The sequence below is a fragment of the Phaenicophaeus curvirostris genome, chromosome 9, assembly GCF_032191515.1.
Source record: "Phaenicophaeus curvirostris isolate KB17595 chromosome 9, BPBGC_Pcur_1.0, whole genome shotgun sequence".
Lineage (NCBI taxonomy): Eukaryota > Metazoa > Chordata > Aves > Cuculiformes > Cuculidae > Phaenicophaeus > Phaenicophaeus curvirostris.
Window position 1 is genome coordinate 5,839,205 of NC_091400.1, and position 27,250 is coordinate 5,866,454.

Here is a 27,250-nt window from a genome sequence, read left to right on the forward strand (position 1 = left end):
AGACTAACTTGTTTCACTGGAGCTGAATATCCTTCCCAAGTCCTAATTTTTTGCTGGAAAAATTGATAAAGCATCTTTTATGCATATGTGCATGAATGCAGAACCCTCAGTCTCACAAACCTAGAGCTTAGAGTGGGGACCTTCTCCCCCAGCAGGACAGAGCACTCACAGACCACCTGCCCTTCCTCTTGCTGAATACAGGACTAAGGGAGCGCAAGCTGAAGGTAGCCCTGCTTGTTTCAAGAGCAAATTTGCTTTATAAATTTTCGGCTTTTAAAAAGGTGCCATTATTGGGCATTCTTTTATTTTGGGAATCCTTTTCAGTCTCCTTTGTCCTTTTCTGCTCTCGCTGATCCTGTGTTTTTAGGTTCTCCACCTGTGTAACATTATGCACAGAGCATTCTGCGCGTGTGTTTTTCCTAATGCTTTTAATAACATGATCTGGGGAACCAGCTAAAGGGGCACTTCAGATACGCTCCCTGTCTCATGAAAACCAGGCTGTACCAGGTCTCTTGTGGGGCAGCTCCAATAGATGTTTTGAAACCTCTGTGGATTTTGGAGCTGAGAGGGGATGCAGATTGGCAGCACACAGGTGCTCTGTAGCACAAAAGCCTCCTCCTGCAGGTGACAGCCGTGCTTGGGAAGCTGCGGTGTGCGTGCAGGCTGTCCGTGCACCTCAAGGAAGGGAAATTACTGGTAAATAGTTCTTCTCTTCATTTGGTTTTGTCATTAATGTATTCTAGCAGTTACTTCTTCTAGCTAAATATTGGATATTGATGATTTTGCAGATGACAGAGCTAGGAGATATAGCAAATTAAGAAGATAGTTCGAAGTCCAGAAAGATTTGGATCATTTGAGGCACTGGATGGAGTGAGATGAGGTTGAGGGTGTAAGATACCTAGGTAAGAATAGTACATAGGAGAGAAAATTAAGGATGCGTTAACTGCAGTGCAGTTCAGAAACTCCCATGGTAGCAATCAGCAGGTACTGAACTGGTTATAGTGGGAGTTAAAAGTAAGTGTCCTTCTGTAATGCAACATCCCATTGAAAAACTGAAAGTATCCATACCTATTTATATACTCCATGTTTACACTGTATGGCAATAAGTGTGGTTTGGGATTGTTTTAAACAAAATAAACCAAGCTGTTACTTGTTGGCACTATATAGCCCGAAGCCATGTTTGTAGGGAGTACGTCACCACTCTTTTCTTTTGGTGCTTTTCCTTGAAAAGCAAACATTTAGGAAAATAATTTAGGGATTGTTCCTGTAAATAAGAGCTTAAATGTGACACTGACAGAGAAGTCCACCTTCTACTTCCTTGTTTCTGTGGCTTCCCCCAAACAAAGGAATGTTGCTTCCTAATCTAGAAGATATTTCCAGGAAGTCCAGAGTTTTCTAAAGAAGAAAATATTTATCAAATATTCTTAATAAGAGTTCTGTCACAATGTTAGAAACATACCTCGTCTGCTAAGAGCTGAAATTAATGTTACGTGCTATGGGGAGTTACTCATGTGATTAAAAGAAAAAGAAGGTGGGCTAGGATTCTTTTTGCAGGGCTGCATCAACATAAATTCAGGCCCCATAAGCAAAACACTAAAAGAAGTCCTCCACTCAGGAGGTGGTATAATTTTCCTCCCCTGACATTACTTCTCTGTTTTTCGTGTGGAGCGTATCTTGCTCCTTGGCTTCTGTGTATCAGAACGGGGAGATGTTGCAGAATTAGTTCTTTGTGTGCTGGGTTTCAGCCCTAAGAGACATTTATCCTTCATTGTTATTTGGTTGACTCATGTTTAAAAACTTTGATATTTCAGTCACATGAAAGTAGGCTTTACTTGTGGTTGGTGGCAAAGGGCAGTAGCACATAAGTCATTAATAAAATATAAGATAAAGGCTGACTTTTCAGGCATCTCTAAACTGGATTAGATTCTATTAAAGCTGATCACAGCGCTCTATGTGTTGACTTTCTCTGCAGGAGGAACTTCTTGAAAACAATTTGCAAACTTTAGCAACTGACGTGGCTCCGGTTTATAAAAAACTTGCTCCTGAAGCTTTCCAGAACCAGGTAGGTCTGTGACGTTCAGCTAGTGTGGCCGCAGTTCTGAATGGGCAGCGTAGTTCAAGCTACCCATTTCAGAAAGAGTTCAAGCTACCCATTTCAGCTACCCAGGCTGAAACCCCGCAGTATGTTCATGGGCAGAAGACCTCATGGATGCGGTGAATCCCATTGCTTCCTGTATTTAGTAGTCTCAAAATCCTGCTCTGTTCTTATTTTGGCTTATGGTTGTGTCCTGGGCTTTGCATACGTAAAAGGCTGAGAGAGAATACTGTGAATAAAATGTGTTTATTATTTAAAGACATTTTGTCTGTGGCTGAGCTGATTATCTCATTGATGTCCAGTCAGAAGTGTTGCATGTTCATAGGAAGGCGTGTGCCTTCTGGGCATTCTCAGTGGCTGCATTTATTCCATCAGGAGAGCAGTTGTGGTTCGTGGGGTTCCAGGTTGCTCACTTTCAGTCCCAAGTACCTGTAGTTTCTTTTACTTTTAGGTGGAAAACGAACACATGGGCCCGGACTGCCGGCTTGGATGCAAGGACGGGAGGCCTTTCTCTGGGGTAACTGCTTGCATAGATTTCTGTGCCCATGCCCATAAGGACACGCACAATATGCACAACGGAAGCACTGTGGTACGTACGCGGGATCTTCTGTTTGGACTGTTTGATGTTGCCAGTACTGTGTTTTAAAACACTGCTTGAGTCAGTCAGTATAGTTGCATGGGGGTTTTTTAAGGTGTTATGGAATTAACTGCATGTTGCCATTTACGAATTCCCATGTTATGTGCGTATATTTATTACTGGTCTGCAGAGGACGTAAGTTCATCTCATTGCAGAATGGATCACAAAGGGTCTAGGCGTGATCCTTCCTGCAAGATACTGTAACTCTTTCTAGGCACCCAGGCCCTTTGGAGAGGACTGGCCACAGGACAGATAAGCTATTCAGTAGTTTCATGTCCAAAGCAGATAATTATCCAAGCGAGGAGTTGTACAGGCTGCTGTACAGGAAGAGGTAAACCAAACTGATTCATATTAATTTACCTCCACCAGGCTCAATTCTCATCCAACTCACTTTGTCTTGCACTGTGCACGAGGGTGTGATGTGGGGAGTCAGGTGACTGTTGGGATCTTTCGGTCTCGGTGTGGCAGGAAAGCGCACAGAGGTGTGTTTTTGGTGGTGTGTTTGTACCAAACAGCCTGCTGGGTCGCTGCTGAGACAAGCAGTTGGGAATTGCCTGGCTAAGGGACCATTCAGAAACTGAGAAACTTTCATTATGGTCACAATGAAAGACAAGCTCAAAAGGGAAAAGATAAAATAAAACTGCCAGTCTGGGTTTTTTAGTAGTTAGGGTTGTAATACTAGGATGGCTTCTTGTCCATCAGCGGAGGTAATCCTCAGGAATAACTTCTCCAACAAGGGATACATATCTGGAAAGAAAATCTGTCTAAAATCTCTTCCCACTTAGAAACAGTAAAAATTTAAAAATGTAAATTGAATTATTATGTTGCTGTGATTCACTAAAACCTTACACTTGCACATACACTTCACATACAGCACCCGTATGTGACATCAGTGAACTGACTGGAACAATTGCTTAGTATTAATTGTGTGCTCCTGCGTTGGGCACATGTCCCTTACTTGGAAGTAAGGAAGCAGGGGTCGGAATTCACCAGGAACGCTGATCATGAATAGACTGGGATTTTTGCCCAGCATTAAGCACTGTTTACTTGCGGATGTTCTGTAAGGAGATATTGGAAGTGTACTTTGCAAAATATTAGCAAGATGCTGTGAATAAGCTCGCATGTAAACAGTCACGTCACAGCCTGTGATGCACCAGGATCCAAACCTCTTAAATTTCCCAAATTTGAAACGGAACTTCATTTTCATGACAAACAGCATGATATGCTTCTTATTGAAATTTAATTTAGATATTCACGAAATAATAATAGTTTAAGTGCTGCGTTGCACAAAATTAATTGGAAACTGAGGCTGCTACTCATTCTGCCGTATTGGATCCCAGAAAAGTCATAATTTAAGCCCAGAAGTGGCTGTACGGACAATTGGCTCTCTTTTTGGGGAATGTATTGAGGAATAGTTGAATGAATGTATTTGTCGGTGATCATCTGGTGTAACTTCAGCTTCAGATTATCCTTGTTTATACTGATACCTTATTTTTATAGATTGTACATGGTGTGTTTGCAAGTAATTCCAAATCCAGGGAGCACGGATAATTGACCTGTGTAAGGATATTGTGTAGGCCAGAGCTTAAAATTGTCTTTGTATCAAGTTCTGCTGAATTTTCTAAGTCTTGCAGAATATAATCAAATCATTATAACTGCTGAAAACTGTGCCTTGGAATCTGATTTTTCATCAGAGAGCTCACTCCTAATTTTTGTGTAGCTGATATTATCTTTGTTCAGGTTTGGTACCTCCTTATATTAATATACTTGCAACAACGGGTCCTAATTAAAGAGGAAAGAGTTGCAAGTATGAACACTCAATGTATGTACTTGAATTGGGGCATTTGGAAGGTGAATTTTAGTTCAGAGTTCTCAGATGTTCCATACTACACACAGCGTTCATGGCGAGAAGCTGTGGGCTATTCACAGGACGTGTGGAGTCAGCCTGGGTGTGCAGCTACATGGATGGGACACCCAGAACAAAGAATTGTGGTGTTTTGCAAACAGGGTGCTGGGATGTGACGAGCTTTCATCAACCTAGATCAGTTTGATGGTCAAAATTAGGGTGGTTAATTTTAGCTTACAATGAAATCTGGTAATAAAATAGGAAAACCAGGGGTAAGAACACAAAAATAAATTGCTGCGTGGGATTCCAGCATCTGCCTGGTCACCTCCTGCATTCCCATCTACTTCCAGAAGCTGCTCTGGCTGCCTACTTAATTTAAAATAGGCTTCGATTTCTTACAGATCGCTGGTAATAACGAAGGAGGAGTCGTTTGCAGCTTAAAAATGGCATATTTTGTCTGTAAAGTGTACTGTGTGCAGGCAGTACCTCTAACCAATGTGACAGCTTTCATGTAGCTGATTGTTTTCTGATAATGTGATAATAAACAGAATGACTTGCGCTGCATCATATAGCTCAAACATCCAGAACTTTCTTTACTAGTTTTCTCTTGTGTTTCATTTGATGTTTGCAATTGTAGTCGCACCTTATTAGTTTAAAGCCTGCAGGAAGTGTACTTGTCACCTTACGCCTCGTTACTGTTGGCAAGATTTCTTCCCTTCCTTGTAATCTGACACAATCTTCCCTTATAAAGCCTGAACTTCCTCTAGACTAAAAAGGTTGAAATAAGTACTTTGTAAGATGGTATTTGCGGATGCTGCTGGCTCTGTCACCATCGGCTCTATCTGTGTGGTGTGACACCTTTTCATTTCCTCCCTTTGGTTTTGTTGGTGAATCACTTTTACCACAAACACGAAGGGAATGCTGCACAGCGCCCTGAAAGTGAAGGAAAACCAGGATCTGTTTGGGTTACTTAAACCTGACACAAACATGAGTTCAGCAAAGCACTGAAGTGAGTTTAATGATAAGCAGGGAGTTTACTGAATACTTGAGACGCTATCTAATAAGCTGCCAGTAAGAGTTTCCTTGCTCTAACTCTGTCAGTGCCTCAGAAATGCATTCCTGTATTTTTCTGGGTACATGTTTTGATCATCAGCTGTGTTATTTGTGTGACTGCAAATAAATGAGGTTGTCGTTTTTGTTAGCAGCGGGCAGAAAAGTCTTGGAAATGTCTTCTGTAAATACAAGATAGCAGAATACATCTGAATTTGCAGAAATTGAGGATTACCGTGGGAGGTTTGATTTGCTCAACATCTTTTCCACGTGGCAGAATCATGCCCTGAATTTAGCAGAGCTGCTTTTTGGTAGAAATGCTACAAATAAAAATGACTGTGCCCTGCGTGCTCTGAGGTAGAACGAGAACGCTTGACAGTTCTACAGAGGTGTAAACCAGCGTGTTTATCTGAAAGGAGCAAAAGTGATTTCTGCCTATGAATTGAGTTCTTCGAGGACCTTTAAGTCAATAAATACTCCATCTATATGGACTCGGGCTGTTTTATCATCTTTCAGTGTTCTCCTGCCGGCCAGTGGTGTGTTCCAGCTGTGGGATTAGGGTGCAGTGTTCCTTGTGGATAGAAAGCTCGACTGTAAATGAGCAACACACACATAAAAGCTTTCCAGTTATTAACGGAGTCTGTGAAATGCAAATATTTTTGTTGCCTTACTGGATTAGCTGTGTAGGATCAGATTTCTCATACCCGTGTTAATTGTTTAAATCAGTGACATTGAGGTTTTCCTTTGACAAAACCAAAATGCCTCACGGGAGACTTCGCCAGTTGTGTAGCGCGTGTGGGTGTTTCTCCTCCTGCGGGCCACGCTGCCCTCTTTGCTGGGCTGGAGGAAGGAGAGAGACCAGCTGCAATTATGTGTGATCATCGGTGCCACGCAGTCTGTAGCAGGCACTGCGGAAAAACGGGAGGAAGATAAATCTGTGCTCCAAGGGCAGCTACAATATAAAATCTATTATTGGCAGCAGCACTAAGTGATGTCAGTCAGCAATCCATCAACCAACTGTTCCCAGTTTATTTAAAAACAAAAATCCTCTGCTCTTCCAACACTGTAGTTATAGCTCGCTGAGTCCTCGCACATAGGTCCAGGCCTTTGCAGTAGGACACAACTTGTAAAGGAAAAGTCACGCTGGTCGTATTTCTGCTCCTAAGCCGGGATGTTGCAGCCCCGCGGAGCCCCAGGTGCCATCGCTGCTCTGCCTGCAAAGGGGAGAGGAGCGTAAGAAGCTGGATTCCAGCAGTCAAGTTCAGAAAGGCTGTTTGACTGCTTTGCTTGGAACTTGAATGTAAAACTTCTCTTCTTATGGCACAGTGGAAATGGCCACATCATTTCTGCATGTGAAACTCAAGACAGATCAAAGAGCCCAGAATAGTGCACCGGGAGCTGTGTGGCTGCGTGTGTTTCTCTGGAGACCTGCGGAAGGGATTCCGTTGAGTTCATGGATGTGTTTTAAGTTTAAAAAAACAAAAAACAAAAGCAAAGTTTTATGAACATGCTAGTTTTACCATGACATCACTGAACCCAGAGTAGGTAATGGTTTTGATCACCAAGCCCACTGGAAACCTAAACAAACCACTTGGCCAACATTTTCTTTGGCTTCTGAGCTTCCTCAATGATGCAGCTGCATGTTCTGGAAAAAATATTCAGAGTAGCAGAATGTGCAGCTTCCCTGTGCAACTGGGTTTGAAGAAAGCCCGTGATTTTCTCAAGTTTAGGTTTAATTTTGGCCAGTTTGCATGACAGTATCAGTACCAATGGAAAATCTGCTTTTACCTCTCTAGGATTCTTAATGGAATATTTTACACAGATTTTAATATTAGACTGGGTTTTGAATCTGGTGATTCTCATTTGGTGGGTGACTCTACTTCAGCTGTAAGTTGCTAGCTTATCTCTAAGGCCTTCATTTATAGCTGCCATGCCACTGTGGCTGTAGATGTACTGGTATTCAGGCTGACTTAATTTTTTATATACATGAACTTCTTATTTTTGTGTTTTAACTCTATTTAATATACTATGTTTGTTGGAGTTGACTCTCCTTCCCACGTAGTTCTGCTAGTACAATGCAGCCCTCATCTTCTTGGCTCATCCACACAGGTCTTTAGCTTCCTTGTTCTAAAGAGGGTATCGGCTTTGTGATAGTGACTAATACTCATTTGTGCATAAAGTTAGATTCCTTTCAACCAGGATGAGCTGAGTTTTGTCTCCATTTGTGCGCTACCCCTGGGTCAAGCACGGTGAAAATTTAGTGCTGATCTGCCTTTGCCTGACTGTACGTCAGGTGAAAGATGATTAATATATTTTTTAAGAGTAAACTTTTAATGGAAAAGAATAAATGTAATAAATGCCCACAATCATGAGAAGTTAGAATTGTAAATTGGAGGAAGGTCTTTCAGAATAAGCAAGATTGTGGGCTGAGTCTTCCAGGTCTGGGCATCTCTCAGACCAGCACATGGGTCCAGAACCGGACAGGTCGAACAAGATATTCCAAAAGAGAAGTGAGAATTGCACAGTGTCTCATGAGGACAAGTAGGACCTGGGTCCCTCCATGCTTGTTTTATGACTGCTTTTGTTTTTAATTGAGAAGGGGAGGATGTGCTGGGCTTTCTAAGAACATGGACTATATGTAATTGTGCTCTCTATCATCCTACCCTCTCTCAACCTTCCTGAATAACCTGGAATCTGCTGGCAAATTTCAACCGGATTTCACTGAACTTTGCAGAAATGGAATTGTCTTTGGAGATTTTAACCTCTCGTTCCAAGCTGTGAAATGTCACCGTTGAGTCGGGGAGATGGATCCAGGTTAGCTCCTCTGTCGAGGAGGCAACAGGGTCTTCACAGCCCAGGTTAATCCACGTACGGGGAAGGGGCCGAGCTCCATCCAGGCCCTGAGGTGGTAGCAGGACACAAAAGGGAGCAGGGACAGCGGTGCTGGGGGGCGGGGGTTGTGGAAGCGTGGGACGGAGAAATCCATAGGGAATCAGGCATCATTCACTGCTCACAGAACAACTTGTTGTTTTTTCTGACTCTTCCTCGTAGTCCAAAGGCTGCCCAGAGGAGGTGAGTACGCATGGAGCAAGCTCAGCAGTAAGCGCTACTCATCAGCTTCTGATTGCCCCTTCACTGTGGCTTCTTTAGTGACCTTCTCTCAACCCTTTCAAAATGCCACCTGAAAAGCTCTTCTCCTTTGTCTGTGCCCTTCAAATTTTCTCCTTTTGCTGCTCTGCAACTGTCCAGCTTTGCATATAGCTATCTATGAAGTCCTAACCACCACCTTATCGATGTAGGATATTTAGTTTGTGATTCTGTGATTTTATTATTCTGGAAATAATTGTGTGATGCCTTTATGTGAAAGCTCTGCTATTAAAAAAAAGTTTGTTTTTTATCAATAATAATAATAATAATAATGATAAGATCATCCCCAGGAATGTTAGGCATGGTGACAAAATTCTGGAAAATTGGATTAAGTGTCGATGACAGGCATCACATTCAGCCTGCACAATGATGGAATGATAACGTTTCCATTTAGGGAGTATCATCTCATCCTTGGATGGTGCTCCAATTCCTATGTGTGTGTAGCTGGTAACTCCCTGTGAAATAGAGGCTTCCCTAAGCCATGATGTTAATGCATGGCTTTCTAGTAATGTAGTGTATTGTGAAAAAACGTAGTCTCTTGTGCATGGAATCAACTAAACTAGAAATGGCAGGACTGTTCGTACTCGTGTTTGTACTTGTGAAACTGTCCCCATCGCTGGGGGAGCACAGAATGAAACCAGCAAGCATCTTGCTGGTGTCCACGCTGCTTTTAAGGCGAGAGATTAATATTAAGAACAGCCAGAACTCTAGAAGTGCTAAAAATTATTTGTACTGCAAAGATTCGGCAGCGATTTGGGAAAATTACAGTGAGGAAGCTTTTGGGTTAAGTTTGAATATTTATCCACATTTCTGATGTTCCTTTATCAAAGGGGATCTGACCAGCATTCTCTTCTCAGCTCCAATGTCTCACCACGTGTAATTTAATAACAGAAAGTAGGTCAGTGGTCTAAAAGAAGCCCAGAAGTTGCCCAGAGCTGGGAAGGGCAGTGATGTCGGGAAGCGAGAGAAGAGGGGCAGTTGGAGCTGAGATTTGCTAAAAATACAGAGCTCTACAAGTAACTGTGGGGCTTGTTCCATTTGCCAACCAAAACAAAACCCAAAACCAGTTCCACATCATAGAAACCGCTTGTTCAATCTAAAAGTAATATCTTTTTTTTTCATATTTTTTAGTCATTAAAAATTAATCTGAACATCAAATATGTTTATCAGGTTAATTATCGAAATAACCCCTGCAGTCTGCCTGCTTGGGAAGGTGCAGTATGTGCACTGCTCAGATTATTTACCAGGGTGGGCTTGGATATGTGGATAGTGCGAGCTGAGCCACAGTTTCATTCTTCCTGTCCAAGATACGTGCCTTGGTCTGATCTTTCAAGTACCAGTGATTTTTCCGCGTCATCATAAATCAAACAAAATATTTGTCCCGTGTTTCCGTTTGAGAGACCTGCAACATTGAGACCATAAAATAGGAGAAAACAGTGCAGTGTAGGATGCCTGCTTAAATAGTTAAATAGCTTTTGTATTTTACGTCTCTGGTTGTATTTGTAAATGTTTTTGTTCTTGGCAGGTCTGTACGCTAACGAAGGAAGATAACCGGAGGGTGGGGGTGATTCCCAGTGATGAACAGCTCCACGTGTTACCGCTCTACAAAATTTCGCAAACAGATGAATTTGGCACTGAAGAGGGGCTGGAAGCGAAGATAAAAGCTGGAGCCATACAGGTGCTGACAGCTTTTCCCAGAGAAGTACGAATGTTAGCGGAGCCTCTCAGAGCTACAAAGAAAAAGAAACCAGACACAAGGAGGACCCCGACCGAAAAGCAGCCATTAATTGATAAGAAATATTCAACACCAGTAAAGCTGAAAACTGAAGCCCCAGAAAATCTCGGCAATGCTCTGCATTGTTTAGGTGGGTGGTGCTTATTAAGTTCTGCTGGTTTCTTCTGCTACTGGGTTGCCTCTTACCCATCTGAGGGAAAGGAAAAGTTCCTTAATAATCAGTTTTATAAAATATTTGTCTGTTCTGCATTTTAGGGGCTAATGAGCAAGTCATTTTAGTCAGTTTTCTGTCTTGGCAGAAGGAAAAAAACAGGTGGTAGCCCCAAAATAAGTCTGGTGTGTTGGCACCAGAGAAACACTTCTATGTTCCCTTATTCTAAACAATAATGGCAGTTGGATCATCTGGAAATACTGCTGTAGGAATGTTTATCTAAACAACAGACATGAATTTCTGTCATTTGAAAGTGCAAGAATTATAGAATCATAGAATAACCAGGTTGGAAGAGACCCACCGGATCAGCGAGTCCAACCATTCCTATCAAACACTAAACCATGCCCCTTAGCACCTCGTCCACCCGTGCCTTAAACACCTCCAGGGAAGGTGACTCAACCACCTCCCTGGGCAGCCTGTTCCACTGCCCAATGACCCTTTCTGTGAAGAATTTTTTCCTAATGTCCACCCTAAACCTCCCCTGGTGGAGCTTGAGGCCATTCCCTCTTGTCCTGTCCCTTGTCACTTGGGAGAAGAGGCCAGCACCCTCCTCTCTGCAACCTCCTTTCAGGTAGTTGTAGAGAGCAATGAGGTCTCCCCTCAGCCTCCTCTTCTCCAGGCTAAACACCCCCAGCTCTCTCAGCCGCTCCTCGTAAGGCCTGTTCTCCAGCCCCCTCACCAGCTTTGTTGCTCTTCTCTGGACTCGCTCCAGAGCCTCAACATCTTTCTTGTGGTGAGGGGCCCAGAACTGAACCCAGGATTCGAGGAGCAGTCTCACCAGTGCCGACTACAGAGGGAGAAGAACCTTCCTGGACCTGCTGGTCACGCCATTTCTAATACAAGCCAAGATGCTGTTGGCCTTCTTGGCCACCTGGGCCACTGCTGGCTCATGTTCAGTCGCTGTCAACCAACACCCCCAGGTCCCTCTCCTCCAGGCAGCTTTCTAGACAGACTTCTAGTCTGTAGCTGCACAGGGCTACACAGGGATACATCCACAGCCTTTCCCTCATCCAGCAGCCGAGTCACTTTGTCATAGAAGGCGATCAGGTTAGTTTGGCAAGACCTGCCTTTTGTGAACCTGTGTTGACTGGGCCTGATCACCCGGTTCTCTTGCATGTGCTTCATGGTAGCACTCAACATCACCTGTTCCATGACTTTCCGTGGCACTGAGGTCAGACTGACAGGCCTGTAGTTTCCTGGGTCCTCCCTGCGACCCTTCTTGTAGATGGGCACAACATCAGCCTCCAGTCCAGTGGGACTTCCCCAGTCTTCCAGGACTGCTGGAAGATGATGGAAAGGGGTTTGGCCAGCACATCCGCCAGCTCCTTCAGTACCCTTGGATGAATCCCATCTGGCCCCATAGACTTGTGGGTGTCTAGTTGGGCTAGCAAGGCTCTGACCACCTCCTCTTGGATCATGGGAACCTCATTTTGCTCCTCTAGCTCCTGGGTTTGTATACAGACCGAACAACTTCCTTTACAATTAAAGGCTGAGGCAAAGAAGGCATTAAGTACCTCAGCCTTTTCCTCATCCCCTGTCACTGTTGTTCCTTCTGCGTCCAATAGGGACTGTATGGTCTCCCTAGTCCGCCTTTTATTATTTATATATAAGAACCGTGCTATCTGATGCATGTGAAAGGCAGTGGCTTTCTCAGAACCCAAGTTAATGATAATTCCCTGCTGCCAAGGGAGAGGTTTGCAGGCAGCGCTTCTCGAATTGGTCCTTGCGGTATTGTCAGCGAGGGCCGGCGGGGTGGGATCTGTCAGCAGCCGGGTGAAAGGTGCGCCAGGCTTGTTCTGTCACAAGCTGAGTGCAGCCAGAGTTTTCTGCTACAGAGGTGCGGCTGACGTGCGCTGTGACACCTGAGGTCAGGTTTTGGACAGGTGCTCCTGAGGACAGATCTGTTTGTTCTACGGGACTGTGCAGTAAGGAGAAGTAGAACAGGAGGAAGAGGTGGCGGAAGCCATGGACTTAAGATTCTGTGATTAGAGGGGAAAAGGTAAACAAAAAGAATTAAGGCAAAGCCCATCTGTCTGTTATCTGCTATATTTTGGAATTTATATCCAGTGAGGCACCCAGATACATGTAGCAGATTTAAGGGGAGGAATAGGAATTAAACGCATTTAGGAGAACCTCTGCATTTCAGAAACGCCTCCAGAGGTGATGGGAAGCGTGGGGTGTTTCAGATCTTTTGGAGGCAGACGTTAGTCTGAGGTGAAATGCTTTCAGTTTGGTTTTGTAGAAAAGGTTTTTAAAGAGTTGATGCAGCTCCCTTATGTTCCTCCACAACTTCAGTATTTGCATACTAACAATTGCGTCCATAATTTATCCCACTTTGCCTTTTTTGCATTCCTATTGAAAGAATGTTTTTAAATCCATCTCCATTTATAAATTAATGGAAGAAAGAATAGTTCTGCTGTACTGGGTAAAGCGATTAAACGTTCTGCGTATTTACAGAGCAAAGCAGAAACACTGACAGAGACGATCTTCAATGAGAACACATGAGAGCTCTCTGTGGGTGCCTGTCTGCCAGCAAAACACACCTAGAGCAATTTCAGGGCACAATGCAAAGCCCATCAAAGTCGATAGAGTTCTTTCCCGTTACTCCAGTGGACTCTGGATTGAACTCACCCATAAGGAGAATGAGTCATTTGAGGAGACGGTTCCACAACCAAGCACAGCGCCAGGGCGCCAGGGCCAGGAATCGATTAGGGAGCTGACAGGAATCGCACAAGTGTGTCTCTGCAAAGGTCTGAAATAATTGGTGTGTGGCACTGGGGTGGAAGGCAGCCAAAGCACGTGGTGCAGCGCTGTGAGGACGGAGTTACCTGGAGTGCGTTGCCAGATTTTTTTCTTTTTAAAGAAAATTTCTGAGTAGTTACTTTTTAATGCACAAATCACTGCAATGCGGTCACTTTTTTGCTGCGAGGGACAAGATCTATAAACACGCTTCTTCTTTCAATCATACTACGGGGTTAAGGCAGCCAAGCGTTTTGATGGATTCACAGGCTTAATTTGAGACAGACTGGATTTCATTATTTATGTAAGTCCTTCCACGTCGTGCTCCCTGCGAGCCTCGCAGTGCTGGAGGCCACCGCTCAGCTGCCGGGAAGCACTTGCGTGGAGTGGGGTGATGTGAATCGGGATTGAGTGGTTGTTTAATTTTACCTGTGTATTTTATTCATCCCTCTGTGAAATACCTTTCTATATTATATGCCAGCAGTCTGACTGGAAAAGGTTAAGGCGTTACTTCAGCGAGGTTGTTCTGTATGTACCTGCGGTCATAAGAGATATTCCTACATAGCTAAAAGTAAGCTTTTTGAAAAATGTTTAGTCGTCATGTGTCTTCCATGTTAGAATGCGAGTATGAAAATATTATACAAGGTGTATTATATTAACTGAGGAAAGAGTACTTACACTTTGGTATGCATTTTTTCTAGGGAACAAAACAGATGCTTTAAAACCTGGAATAAAAACGGAGACTTCTGATCACCTCTATGCCATGAAACATACTTCAAACACTACTAAAAATTGCTCTCTATTAAAACAGTATACGGCTTCCTCCCCTTTTAAGGTGGATGGTTTACATCCTTACCCACCTCTAGCACATAAGCCTGGCCTGACAGCAGTGACCGATCTTCAACAAGATTTTTCAGTTCCCTACGGGTATTTTGAATGCAGTAGTAAGCAACCTCACGTGACACCTTACGTTAATTGTAAGAACTTTGATGTGTCGGTCAAAGATTATACTGGAATTTTGCTGAACGATAAGATGAATGGTGTGCCACCGATTCTTCCAGAGGTCACTGCTCCAGGCCCCCCAGCCCACAAAGACCCCCTGCCCACTATACTTGAACATCAGCCAGACGGACAGAGTTGTCAGCCTCAGTTAGACAATTCTCCTTCTTCACAGATGATCAGCTCTTCTGATCTGTCAGTACCGCTAAGCTCTCCGGCAAAGGATGCAGTCGGAAACGAAGCCGACTGTTCCCATGGGTGCCCAGTGGAAAAGGGCAGCTCCCATCAAGAACAGGTGTGTGGGTTTGACTGTGCTGATGAAAAGCAAAGCAGTGCACTGGGACAACCGACTGATTCTGAAGAAAAAGCTGAGGAATTGTGGTCAGACAGCGAGCACAACTTTTTGGATGATGACATTGGCGGGGTTGCTGTGGCACCTTCTCATGGTTCTATCTTAATCGAATGTGCAAGGCGTGAACTCCACGCTACCACACCTATTAAAAAACCCAACCGCAATCATCCCACAAGGATTTCTTTAGTTTTCTACCAACACAAAAATTTAAATGAGCCAAAACATGGTTTAGCCATGTGGGAAGCAAAGATGGCTGAGAGGGCAAAAGAAAAAGAAAAAGAAGCAGAAAGATTGGGAACGGAGAACACTGAACTGAACTCTACCAGCAGGAAAACAAAGCAAACAAATGAAAACAGAGATATTTTTTATGAAGACAATGAGTTCAACCAAATCCCATCACGCAGAGCATTAACAGTAACAAAGGATAATGTAATCACAGTATCTTCTTACGCCCTGACGCGAGTGGCAGGGCCGTACAACCATTGGGCATAGGTGTCGGTGTGGAATGCCTCCTCTTGGTGCAGTGTTACACGGTGTTTCTCTAAGGTGCTGTTAAAGAACAAGTCTCGTGTTGTTTACTCTTTGCTCATCTCAACCATTTTAAGGCTGAGGTAAAAAAAAGGGGGGGGGATTTCTTCTTAAACTGTGACTTTAACATTTGGTGGTGCTCAAGCACATTTTAAGCAAAAAAAAAGAAAAAGTTGTATAGTTTTAATACATTCTAAAAAAAAGATTTTGTTTAGGTTATTAACCTTGATTGAATCATTCAGTTTATTACCTTTAGGAATTTATATTTTGGTGCTTTAAATCAAATCTGTTTACTACAGAAATCATTTATAGGGATTTTAACAGGTTCACATTTTATGGTATTAAATCAAGTTATATGGTAATAGCTCTACACAGCTCTTGGTGCTTAACCACATCGAACAGTTACAAATAAATAAGCTGAATTATTACTTCATGGTGCCATTGCTTTAACAACTTCCAACCATTGATCTATAGTCCAAATTACAGATAAATCTTTTAGAAAACCAATGAATTTTTTTCTCTAGATTTGTCATGATGGATGAAATGCTCGGTAATGATGGCTGGAAGTTGTTTTTAAGCTGTAAATATATATTTTAAAAGCACTTTCTATTTTTAAAATTAACTTGAAATAGTATAGTATAAGGATCATATTGTCTAAGGTTTGTGCATACTCTACAGAAGAAATCATTTTATTCTTGCTGTGTAGAGTTCCATATTGTTACAGCTGCAGTTTGTATGCTAATAGCATATGTGATTGTTTTTAGACTTGCCTTTCTTCATCGAAGATTTTATGTTGCATATAAACAACTGTTATGAACTACAGGAACAGTTTATTACTTTGAGAGTGTACAAACATGAAATTAGGAGACGTCTTGTCAATATGTGTGTCGCTATTGGGAGTTAGGAATATTATTTGGTTTTTTAAAGGCAGCGTTTGTTATGATTTCTTTGAGCAATAAGTGCATAAGTCTCATCCGTTTGGAGCATTCTAAGTTAACGTGACAGCCAAATGTTCCTAATGCCTCAGGGGTAGGATTGTTTTTTGGGATTAAAAAAAAAGTACCCCCTAGAGTTGCCTTATTCTATTCTGGAAAACAAAAAATTCATTTGGGGAAAATACAAAGGAGGTGTTGGGAAAGTATGAAATTTCTAATACTTAACAGCAAATTTTTGAGTAAGATTAACCTTTCTGTAAGATTCACCAGCTTTCCAAGTTCCATTTTTTTACAAAAAGGATTTGTAAATTTTAAGTGATTTATACATTTCATGTAGAAAGAGTTGAATTCTTCCTTCCAAACATATGAAATTTATGTTCTCTATGTCTGTTGAAAAAGTGACGCATCGCAGAATTAATATTTGCTAAATCACAGGACAAACAGGCACTCCACTGCTTTTAAATACTGTAGCATCCCACTCTTCTTTCTGATTCTCCTCTCCTATGTATTTCTTTTTTTTAAAACTTATTTATTTAAACAAATTACCAAATGACAACATTGGCTAAGGACCGACCTCATCCTGCAACTTCTTCCATGAGAACAGCTCTGCGTAGCCATACCTGCCCGGTCAGAGCCAGGAGCTGGAGCCAGGACTCCTCTCGTGACTGAGAGCTGCAGGATTGGGCCCCAGAGACGAAGCTGTATCTTAATTCTGCCTCGGAGTCCTCCCCGGCTGGGTGACCTGTAGGTATAACGAGGTCAGAGTTTTCCAGTGCGAAAATGTACTAATAATATACTTGATAATATTGTAATGTAGTGGTGCTGTAACAGAGGAACATGAGCTATCTAGTTCTGCTTTATTTAAAACCTAGACAAGGTGCTTGTTCCTTGAGAAGATGAACTGTAATCTCTATATTTACAGTTTCGGTACGAAAAGTACATAAATCGTATTTTTAACACATAGTGCCAGTAGGACCTTGGTGCTACAAATATTTACATGCGGCCGTAGATCAACGAGACTCTTCACCTTTATAGACGTGCAGTGCTCGCAGGAGCAAGGTCTGGAGTAGCGATCGCTCCTAATGACCTTGGGTTCAATTCTAGAGTCCTGTCACAACTAACAACAGCGTTGGCGGCAGATGTGGACGAATTGAACCCTTTTGTTGTATCTTACCTATTTTAAGTACAATTTGTAAAAACCGGGTATGCTGCAAATTTTAGTTCAAAGCTTAATATTAGTTCAGATAGAGGATATGAAGGGATTGTAAATAATAATAAAACAAAAACAATATTATGCCATTGTTTTGTACCAGCAGTTTTATGCTTCTTGACTATGTAATATACAGTACACATCAAATCATTATGGTATTTTGTGTGCCTTAGATTTCCATTTTAAAACCTGTATATTTTTGGTGAGCCGAAGATTAGTAAGGATTCCAGCTGTCCACGCAGCGGTACTGTAGGTTCTCTAGCTGTTCTGTTGATTTATTTGCTGTCCGAAAACCCTTGTTCTACACCAGGATCGATCATTTACAGAAAAAATTAGTTTATTGGTTTCACAGATAATGCTGATAGCTTTTGTTTGTAGAAATGCACATTGCAAACCACATTTGTCATTCAGTGCTCCCATGGGAATAACAATTTTTCTACACAGAATTAGTTAAGTTACAGAGCGATTTCTTTACCTTTCAAAATGTTCAGATCATAAAAGCGAATCATTCTTACTTGAATCTGCCCGTGTTTAACATATGTATGATTGGAAACTTCCTGATAAAAACCAGCAGCTTCCCTCAAAGAAGTGAGAAACTGAAAGGTGAATCTAAGGGATTCCCCAGGCACAGCCCCTGGCAGGTCACTGCTCAGGTGACTGCACAAATAGATGTCTGTAAGTCCAGGTCTACCTGTTTTGAGATGGCAACTTTACCAGAGAAAAGTATATCTTAGTAGTTTAAGCTATGACCTGATAGGTGCTAAACTCACAGTTACTACTTTATTAAGATTACTTACATAGGAAAAATGTATCATCTCTACAAAGCTATCGTTTGCGGTGCTCTTTCCTTGACTTTCTCTCCCATAACTACTTTGCCAGCAGGCACCTGCCGGGCATTCGCTGGCCGTTTCCTGCTGTGGTGCACAGTGTGGGGATTTGAGAAGCTAATATTTTCTGTTGCTGGACTGCAGGATAGAAAATGCAACTATTTACTGTTTTTACAGCTGTGTGCTATTTATTATAACATTTCAGCATATTTATCAGTCTTGTACACCAATTTTATTGTTTTGAGTAAGGTTATCATTTTATAACAGTATTTGTCTCTTAACAAATCCGTGGGTCTGTTGCTTCCCTTTGCAGCCCACGCGAGCAGTTGTAATTTGCTCTTACCTCTTCAAGTTCTTCAGGATGGCCAGATCGGGAGCTGGATCTAAGGTTAGGGTGTAGCTGTCTAGATCAGACCTACATATTTCATTTGGATTCTAGCAGCTGGCACCGTGCTCTGGATGAAAACCCAGAGAATGGATGCAGGTGTGCGCTGGTGGGGGGTGTGGTTGTCCTCTTTGATTCTTTTTCACTACATGGTGGCAAATACTGTTGTCACCCAACATGGAACACCTCTGAGTTCCTGGAAGAAGCATCTCTCATGCCTTTCTCTGCTGGCTGCAGCACTGCTGCTCCCCCTTTGCTCAGGAGGGACGGAGTGGTGCTTTCTGCTGGAGCTGGTTCTGTTTGACCCAGAGGCCCTGTTGGAACTTCTGCAGTCGTGCCTAGTTAAATAGTGAATTGTACTTGTGTGGTTTCTCTGTGCTTACTGATCTCTAACGGCTGTTGTACTACAGAAAAAAAAATCTCTGAAGTATTTTAGTCACAAGATCTAAAAAGCTTTGTAAGAACTTAAATTTCCTTGTGACTTTCAGCTGTAACAGTCGTATTCAGATTTATTTTTTAAGGACTTGCTAAGCTAACTGTTACTTAGGTATAACTGCTATGAAAAGTCCTTATCTCGCCTACGACGGTGCTTCTCTTTCCTTAGAACAGGAAATAATTCCAGTGTCATAAGCAACAATTTAAGTTAAGCATGGGTTAAGTGACAGCTTTGTTAGTATTTAAGATTATCTGTAACCTTACAACTGGTGCAATTTTCATATTTAACTGGATGGATATGGATGCAGTTGTCCAAAGCCTGTGCCAACTTGGACCCTTGCAATCCTACTGCAATTAACAGGTTTTGCAGGGACAGATGGAGGGAAATTGGGAGTGAATGTTGTACTCATGATTAAATACAGTGTGTATGGTGTGTAGCATGAGAAGTGACTCGGGGTCCATAGAGAGACACACAACTTTCGCCTTGGGTCTTGGGCGTGCAGGCAGGGCTGTTCCAGGCCACCGTCAGGCTGATGCTTTCGACAGCTCCTTTGATCTTTTTTATCTGATAGCTTATTTGATGACAGATTGGTGCGCAGAAGCTCACTAATACAACTGTGTCTTCATGTTTTTCCATTTAAAATGTAAGGTCAGTCTTGCTCTTATACTTCCCATTAAATTTCTGTCCTGTTGCAGTCAGCTCCTTTTATCAAGCACTCATCATCTTTGCAATCCATTTACATAGATGTGATTTTTCTCTTTCCACAGAAATCCTGTAATTTATAAAGTTTTCATTGATCACTGGGACTCCACAGGGCTGCACTGCAGTGCTTGTGGTACAGCATTCATAGAATCATTAGGTTGGAAAAGACCTTAGAGATCATCAACTCCATCCGTACCCATTTGCTACTATATCATGTCCCCAACTACCTCATCTACCCACCTTTTAAACACCCCCAGGGATGGGGACTCAACCACCTCCCTGGGCAGCCTCTGCCAGTCCTTGATAACCCTTTCCCTTTCTGTGAAGAAATTTTTCCTGATGTCCAATCTAAACTTCCCTGACATTGTTTCTAGCCAGTGAGGATGTGGTGGTGTGTCACGCGGCTGTGGATATATGTACAAGTTAATCCCTTTCCACAGTTCCTCCGGAGACAGTAATCTCTCCTTTGTTCTCTGCTTGTGCATACTGGCTTAAAGAAAACAAAACAAAAAGAAAGAGGAGGGGGAGAGCTGCTCACCCATTGTTTAATCTGTGTACACGAACAAGGCAGCGAGCGCTGCGGTCACCACCAGTCTGCTGCTCCTTCCCATGATCAGGATAGAGGATATGGAAAGCTGATGGGATGCACAGCATGAATAAGTTGCAGGCAAAGCTGTGGGCATTCAGTTAGCCCTTGAGAGCCTTCTCTGTACATGTAGTTGCCAGGGTATTTCTTTATATTTACACTTCTTTTGTTACATCTAACTTTAAATTCATAAGCTTTTTTACTTAGTCTGTGACACATTGGTGTTCTCCTTTAATCCTAGTGGCCAGAATCAAAAGTCCTGAGGATGTCAGGCAGTTCTAGGGTTTCTTTCACTTTCTATTTTCTCACAGGGAGCCTAGAACATTGCAGCTGAATATGGTTTTCAATCCAAGAAAGCAGGACAATTTATTATCTGTCACCACGAGTACGTTTTAAGTCACATAATCTGTTTTCCAGTTAATGATAAGATTTCTTGGTGTAAGCGTTCTACTCTGTCCTTCTGCCTGCAAGCAGCCAAACAAAAGAGACTTTGTAAGACAGAAGACTGCTCACCCCTCAAGAAGTCATCCCTTCTGAGTACACGGTCTTCCTTCTGTTGCTTGCATCGCTGTGGAATGCCCTCTTTTTGAATTACTCTACCAGTTCTGCTCAAATCTTGACCTGACACAGATGGTGCAAACTCTGCACAATTACAAGAGCAGGAGTCATGCAGAGATCGGTCACAGTCCTTGTGAGAGACTCGAGTACTGTGCAAGTTAAATGCCTTAACTAACCTAGGAGTGGAACAATAGATTTTAATTTTTGTTCTTTCTCTATAGGAACAAGTGGAATTGATTGAGCTTGAGCAGAATATAATTAAGTCGTTGCTGCCTTTTATTAAAGGGTATAGGGATGTTGGCATCACTGTTTCTTCTTCCTGAGATATAAAGACTTTAGGATCTTTTTTTTCTATCCAGTTTCCCCATTCACCATCCCAATATTGTTTGCAGTGTTTAACCACATACTTGTAATTTCAGTTTTAAAAGGTACGAGGTGCTGTATCCTTAATTCTTCCCACAACAGTATCTCTTTTCTTCCACTGCACCATTACAGGTGGAATTTCTCCACACATGCTTACATTAAAATGCTAGACTCTTCCAACAGCAGATTTGTGGGGAATGCAGGACTGGCATGATAAGCAACTTAACATGAAGGTGACTTGCTGTGTTTGGTGGGACTGGTTAACAATGCTGTTTTCAACACCTTGCACACCTTCCCAGCTTTCCTTATAAAGCCAGAGGACAGAAGTGTACACCTCAACAAACCATGTACATAAGAAGGGCCGTTCACCTACAGTTCCCAGTTACAGCAGATGAACGGTTTCCAAGGCCGTGCTGCTGCAGCGGAGCAAGGGCGCTGCTAGTTTGATGTTCAGTATTGCAGTTGTTACCACAGAACACGTTAATACTGTTGTGGAAAGTTTTGTGACCTGATCAATATTTTACATGTGTACCTGTATTTTTGTCGTAATATCATAATGGAAAAGGGTCTGCGGTTTGAGAGTCTTAAAATAAAAATGAAGGCCCTGATTCCCATTTGTGCTACTCTCCTTTGCATCATGTTAAAAGGATAAAGGGGCCTTAAATGGATGTCGATTTAGCTTGCATCCTTCGGAGTATCACATTACACTGATGATGGCATAAAAGGTCAGTAGTATAAATCAAAACTTACCAAATGGCTGATTTGTGTGATCATCATAATCAATTTAATGCTCTCCCTGTTTTGCACATACTGGCCAGTAACATCCAGACATTTCTTAGTTTAGAAATACAGGTTGAAAAGAAACTGGCTTGGTTTTTATCAAGTTTTAACAATTCACTTATATTGGCCATCCTTTTCCCAGTGTTGTCTACAAAGGGTCTGTGGTAAAAGTTTTGTACCTCTGGGTAACGGCCTGGCTAGGAATCTCATGGAATTGCCAATGATGCTAGTCTAAGCTTTGGCTGTTTTTCTTAACAATACTTGTTTCTGTTTATCACAACTTTATCCCTTTTACTTGATGATACAAAATGCGGTTGTGGGAATCTACTGAACTCCATTCTTTTCTGAGTTAGGACCCCTCGGGGGGTGCGGTGTTGACTGCTGGTGTCACACTGGGGTGGGTTTTGAGACACAAAAAGCTAAAAGCCAGCGTTTTCTGACTGCCCACACGGTGCTGACGCTCAGCAGTGAAACTGTTGGCACTGCCCTTTGTGCTTGAGTCAGGCAGAGCTTCCCTTGCTGCAGTGGCAGTTTTATGTAAGCATCAAGCCTGGTTACGTTGCAGGTATGAAATACAATGTGATGCAAGCTTCTCTTTCAACAAAGTTTGAGGAAAAGGAAATCTATTTGCACTCTTAAATGTCTGTGCTGTAGTGGTTCTGCAGAGCCAAACGAGAACAGATTCCATGCTAATTTTGTGAATGCCCATCTAATCCGTGCAACTCAAAAAGCAGCGTCTGAACTTCATGAATCGCTTGTCCTTGGAATGAAAATATAACTGTAGGCAAGAAAAACAAATGCGATATCCCAATACCAGTAAAAGAAAATCAGTTCTAACCAGTATAAACATTTCAGTCTTTAACAGCTGATTATTCTACGATTATTTGCTCAGTTTGGAAGAGACAGCTCTTCGTAATGTGACGATATCACACCAGGTCATAAATACTGTTCAGAATTTGCTGTTGTAAGAAAGAACATTGATACATAGGGAGACACTGTGCTGAAATGCAATGGCTGATCATTCTTTCCTGCTTTGCAAAATCCGGAGATGAACAGAATGCCAAGGCAAAAGAAAAAAGTCAGCATTTTCTTTTCTTTTTTCTTTTCTTTTTTTTTCTTTTTTCTTTTTTCTTTTATTTTTTCTTTTCTCTCTTCTCTTCTCTTCTCTTCTCTTCTCTTCTCTTCTCTTCTCTTCTCTTCTCTTCTCTTCTCTTCTCTTCTCTTCCTTTTTCTTTTTTTCTTTGGGATGCTTTTGATAATTATTTTTCAACTTTGAATTTGAAGGTTTGGATTATTTCCAGTTACCAACCTACTGTATTTGGATCTGGGACATAAAATTAACTTCTTTAAACAAAAGATGATGTACAGGGAGAAAAAATCAGAAAGAAAAAGCACTTCATTATGTCACAGTATTTACAGGAGAAAGTGTAAGAATTACCTTCTTGCCGTAACAACCATTTGGGGCCTGATTCTTCCCTAGTATAACTGAGCATGGCTTCCCGAGGTGGGGGAGCTGTGAAGAGTTACGCTAGTTGAGAAACTGAACCTTAAAATCTTCTCTGCAGACAAGGGAACCCTTACCAGCAGTACTTGAAGACTTGTGAGTTGTGACTGCATGTTACTTGAAAGATCTAATTAAGCTATGTTTTTTGGTGCAAGCAGTTGTTGTACATGATTTCATGTTTATGTAGCAAGATGCATTGAAATGTTGATACTAGTATTGAAACATACATGTAAAAATTGTTGTTGTGGAAATTGTCTGTTCTGTTCTATTTTTCTTGTGTGTCTCATCTGTTTAGAACGTAAACTTTCTTTTTTTTTTTTTTATTGTCCTAACTGAATAAGGCTAAATGAATACTGTAATTGAAAATATATTTTAAATCTTGTCATGAGTTTTTAAAAAGACTATTACAAATTGTATCATTCCTGATTACACAGAACTTTGTGGGTGGTTTTAAATAAATTTTATACTTCTATTTTGCACTTAGTCGTCTAATTTTTCTTTCCTGCATTTTTCATGCCTTTCTTCTTGTAAAATGCTTTGAAAAATAAAGTTGTTTTCCTGATACAAATCAAAACCAAGTCATGCTGAAGTAAGTAAAGACAAAAATTAGGCCAGGAGAGCCTGTAGTGTACAACTCATAGCAAAGTTATTGCCCTGCCTTATAATACACCGTGTAGTGCTCCCTGTGTGCCCCATTTGAAACCATCACGTGCCTTGAACTTCTAGGCAAGTAATTAAAACAATTACTGATTCTAAAGCTGGAAATAGTCCGGTCTTGCAGCATCTCTGAGGGTGCTTGCAACCTCAACAAAGGTGTTCTGAGAACAGCAAGGTGTTGCTCTACTGAAAATACGAGTCTTTAGATTCTGTATGTTTATAAAATTTACCCTATAGTCAGTAAAACATCTTAAGGGAATAGCAAGAAAATAATTTCCAAGTAAAATATTTTGATTTTATGAGCCATTTTCCCAACAGAAATTATGCTCTTATTGCTAACAACCATTGTTCTGTGTAGAAATACATTTATTAATTAACTCCACCCTCTAGGACCACAGTAGGTTCATCCAAATAAGCCCTGCCTGGTCCTTCTCCTTCCCTTGTGAGGAAGTGGTAAACTGCAATGAGGTCTCACTTCAATCTTCTCCAGGCTGAACAGACCAAGTGACTTCAGCTGCTCTTCATATGACTTCCCCTCTAAATCCTTCACCAACTTTGTGGCCTCCTCTGGACACTTTCCAGCAGCAGCGCCCGAAGCTGCAAACAGTACTGCAAGTGGGGCCACACCAGTAATTGCAACGGTCCCTGCCCTTGACTGGCTGACAATGCCGTGCTTGATGCACCCCAGGACACAGCTGCCCTCTTGGCTGGCGAGGCACAACTTGCTATCACTAAGAACCCCCAGAGTCCTTTCCACAGGCAGCTCTCCAGCCTCTCGCGCCCAGTCTATGTGGGCATCCAGGGTTGCTGGCACAGTAATGCTGATTGCTGTTGTCATATGCTATTATGTAATAACAGTTTATATATTCACAATGGGCATTTATTGAAATATACAACTTTCTGTGAATTCTCTACATGAGAACAAGCATCATATTAAAATGTAGTTTAACCACAAGCGAGATAGTGCTTCAATTAGTAGTGTTTTGGTTCAAAGAATGGCCTTGATAGCATAAAATAAAACAGTTACGGGCAATACTCGTCTGTGATTTTAATCTAAGCCATGCTAGAAAAAATATGTAAAATGTGGAAATTTAAACCCAGCTATTTCACTAACCATTGGCCAGAGGACAATTCCTCAGATGGGTCTCCAGTTCCCTGCCCAGTATGCTTATTTCTGGATGCTCTTTTTTACTCTACAACAGTTATTCAAAATTCTTAGCAGCTGAGATCTTGAAAATGTCAATGTCTTTTTACATATGGCCAAAAATTACTTAAAATCCCTACAATACCATGTATATATCGCCATTCATTCATAGCATAACTGGGTAACACTTCTGTGCTGTTTGATCCTGAAGCAGTCCTGAATCGCTGCTGGAGTCATCATGACTTGGCCTGATTTTTCAGCTCAGAACAGTAAGGCTTTTGCCTCCTGTGGCGTAACAAGTCATCAGTTCAATTTCTTCTGACCACTTCGCTTTACACATAAACTTTTGGGTTTGCATGCTGATGACCGCCTCCGTTCACTTGAGAAATCCCTTCAGGGCAATGAAGTGCTTAATCTGTGTGCCATCAAGCAAACTCTTCATTGATTGACCCCCAACTCACTTCCACAATACCAGAAAGCCTGGCCAGGATTCATCTGGGCTGCAGCTGCTACAGATTTTAAGGGTGAGATTTTTTTGGGCTGTTGCGAATGATCCTGTTCCATGAGGGTAGGAAGATGTAAGTGGCTCAGTCATGCCACTGCTTAACATCCCCCCTTAGGCTGTAGCTCTTGTCAGATCTGACAAGCTAGACAATCAAAAAGAAAGAAAAAAAGTAAACCCCAAATTGCTTCATCTCTCACCAGCAAGCCTTTGAAGTGCCAGAGGCTCTGGATGACCCCAAAGTGTACAGGCAAGTATTCAGTTTACAGGTAATTTCTATTGCATCTGAGCACATCGAGTAGAAATCAGAGTTTTAGCCATTCTCCTTCACTGCTTGCCATGAAAGAAGGCATTACTTGGGGCTGTTATTGCACACAGGAGTTCTCAGGATGTTCCCTGCTCTTTCTGGAAACCACAGCCTGCATGGTCCACACCAAGTTAAATCTCTGAACCGCTACACTCAGCTGTACCTAAGTACGTTTGGGCTTGATGATCTCAAAGGTCTTTTCCAACCGAATGATTTTATGGTTCTATGATTTTACCACACTGGGAATTGCACCTGCCTGTCCTTCAGATCAGAGCTGTGCTCTGCTGTGGGAAAAGGCTGAGTACTGCAGGCAGTGGTGGCAGCAAAATAGGTTCTCAGCTCTCAATCCCCTGCTTTTCAAGCAACGGAGCTAAGATTTTAAAGGTAGTCAAGATTTTTCTTCTAACTGCAGTTCTTTATTGCCCATCTATAGAAGTGCATTAATTCTGACTTTCAAGTACCTTGGTTACCCCAAGATTATAAGGAGATAAGTGAGAAATCCTTTCTTGTAAACAGAATAAAATCCAAACAGGACCTACCTAAAGGTTCTAAAGCATTCGAATACAAGTCAGCTTTGTTAAGGTGATGGGAATCCTTAAACTTATGCCCTCATGCAGAGCAGCTACTCCCATGCTCCCTGATCAACATGAATTATGCCTCTTTCTTCTTCCATGAATTACAACGTGTGAGCCAAACATTACAGCTCTCCCTAGACAGGAAGCCTCACATTAAACTACCATTCATAACAATATTTTCTCATTAGGTAAGACCTGGGCTGTACTCCCCTAAGAACTCATGTAAGTACTTCTGAATAAAGACTAATGTTAAATGATTAAGCAAAACCAAAAGCCATAAACTTTGGAACCAAATCTATCTGATTTTAGTTCAGAAATTACTTTACTCTTAAAAGATAGTTATATTTTCCAATACGGGATTTTCCACTTTTGTAAGCAATGTGTTTCTCTGAAATTTCAAATTAACTATGATCCCCCAAAACAACTTTCAAAAGGTTTTC

General features: G+C 41.9%; 1 protein-coding gene across 5 annotated transcripts in view; it reads left to right on the plus strand.

The window, feature by feature from the left end:
- The window catches only part of TET1 (tet methylcytosine dioxygenase 1), a 69,352-nt gene extending 45,255 nt beyond the window's left edge, over positions 1–24,097 (plus strand). For 2 of the 5 annotated variants that reach the window (XM_069863417.1, XM_069863419.1), the window contains 5 exons: positions 1,973–2,062; positions 2,547–2,684; positions 8,680–8,700; positions 10,301–10,640; positions 14,162–24,097. In XM_069863417.1, coding sequence (XP_069719518.1) covers positions 1,973–2,062; positions 2,547–2,684; positions 8,680–8,700; positions 10,301–10,640; positions 14,162–15,303 — 1,731 coding nt within the window. In that variant the 3' untranslated portion in view covers positions 15,304–24,097. Of the gene's footprint in view, positions 1–1,972; positions 2,063–2,546; positions 2,685–2,946; positions 3,617–4,979; positions 6,079–8,679; positions 8,701–10,300; positions 10,641–14,161 lie in introns of those variants that run through there. The other 3 variants (XM_069863418.1, XM_069863420.1, XM_069863421.1) reach the window with 3 other exon arrangements.
- The last annotated feature ends 3,153 nt before the right edge of the window (positions 24,098–27,250 follow it).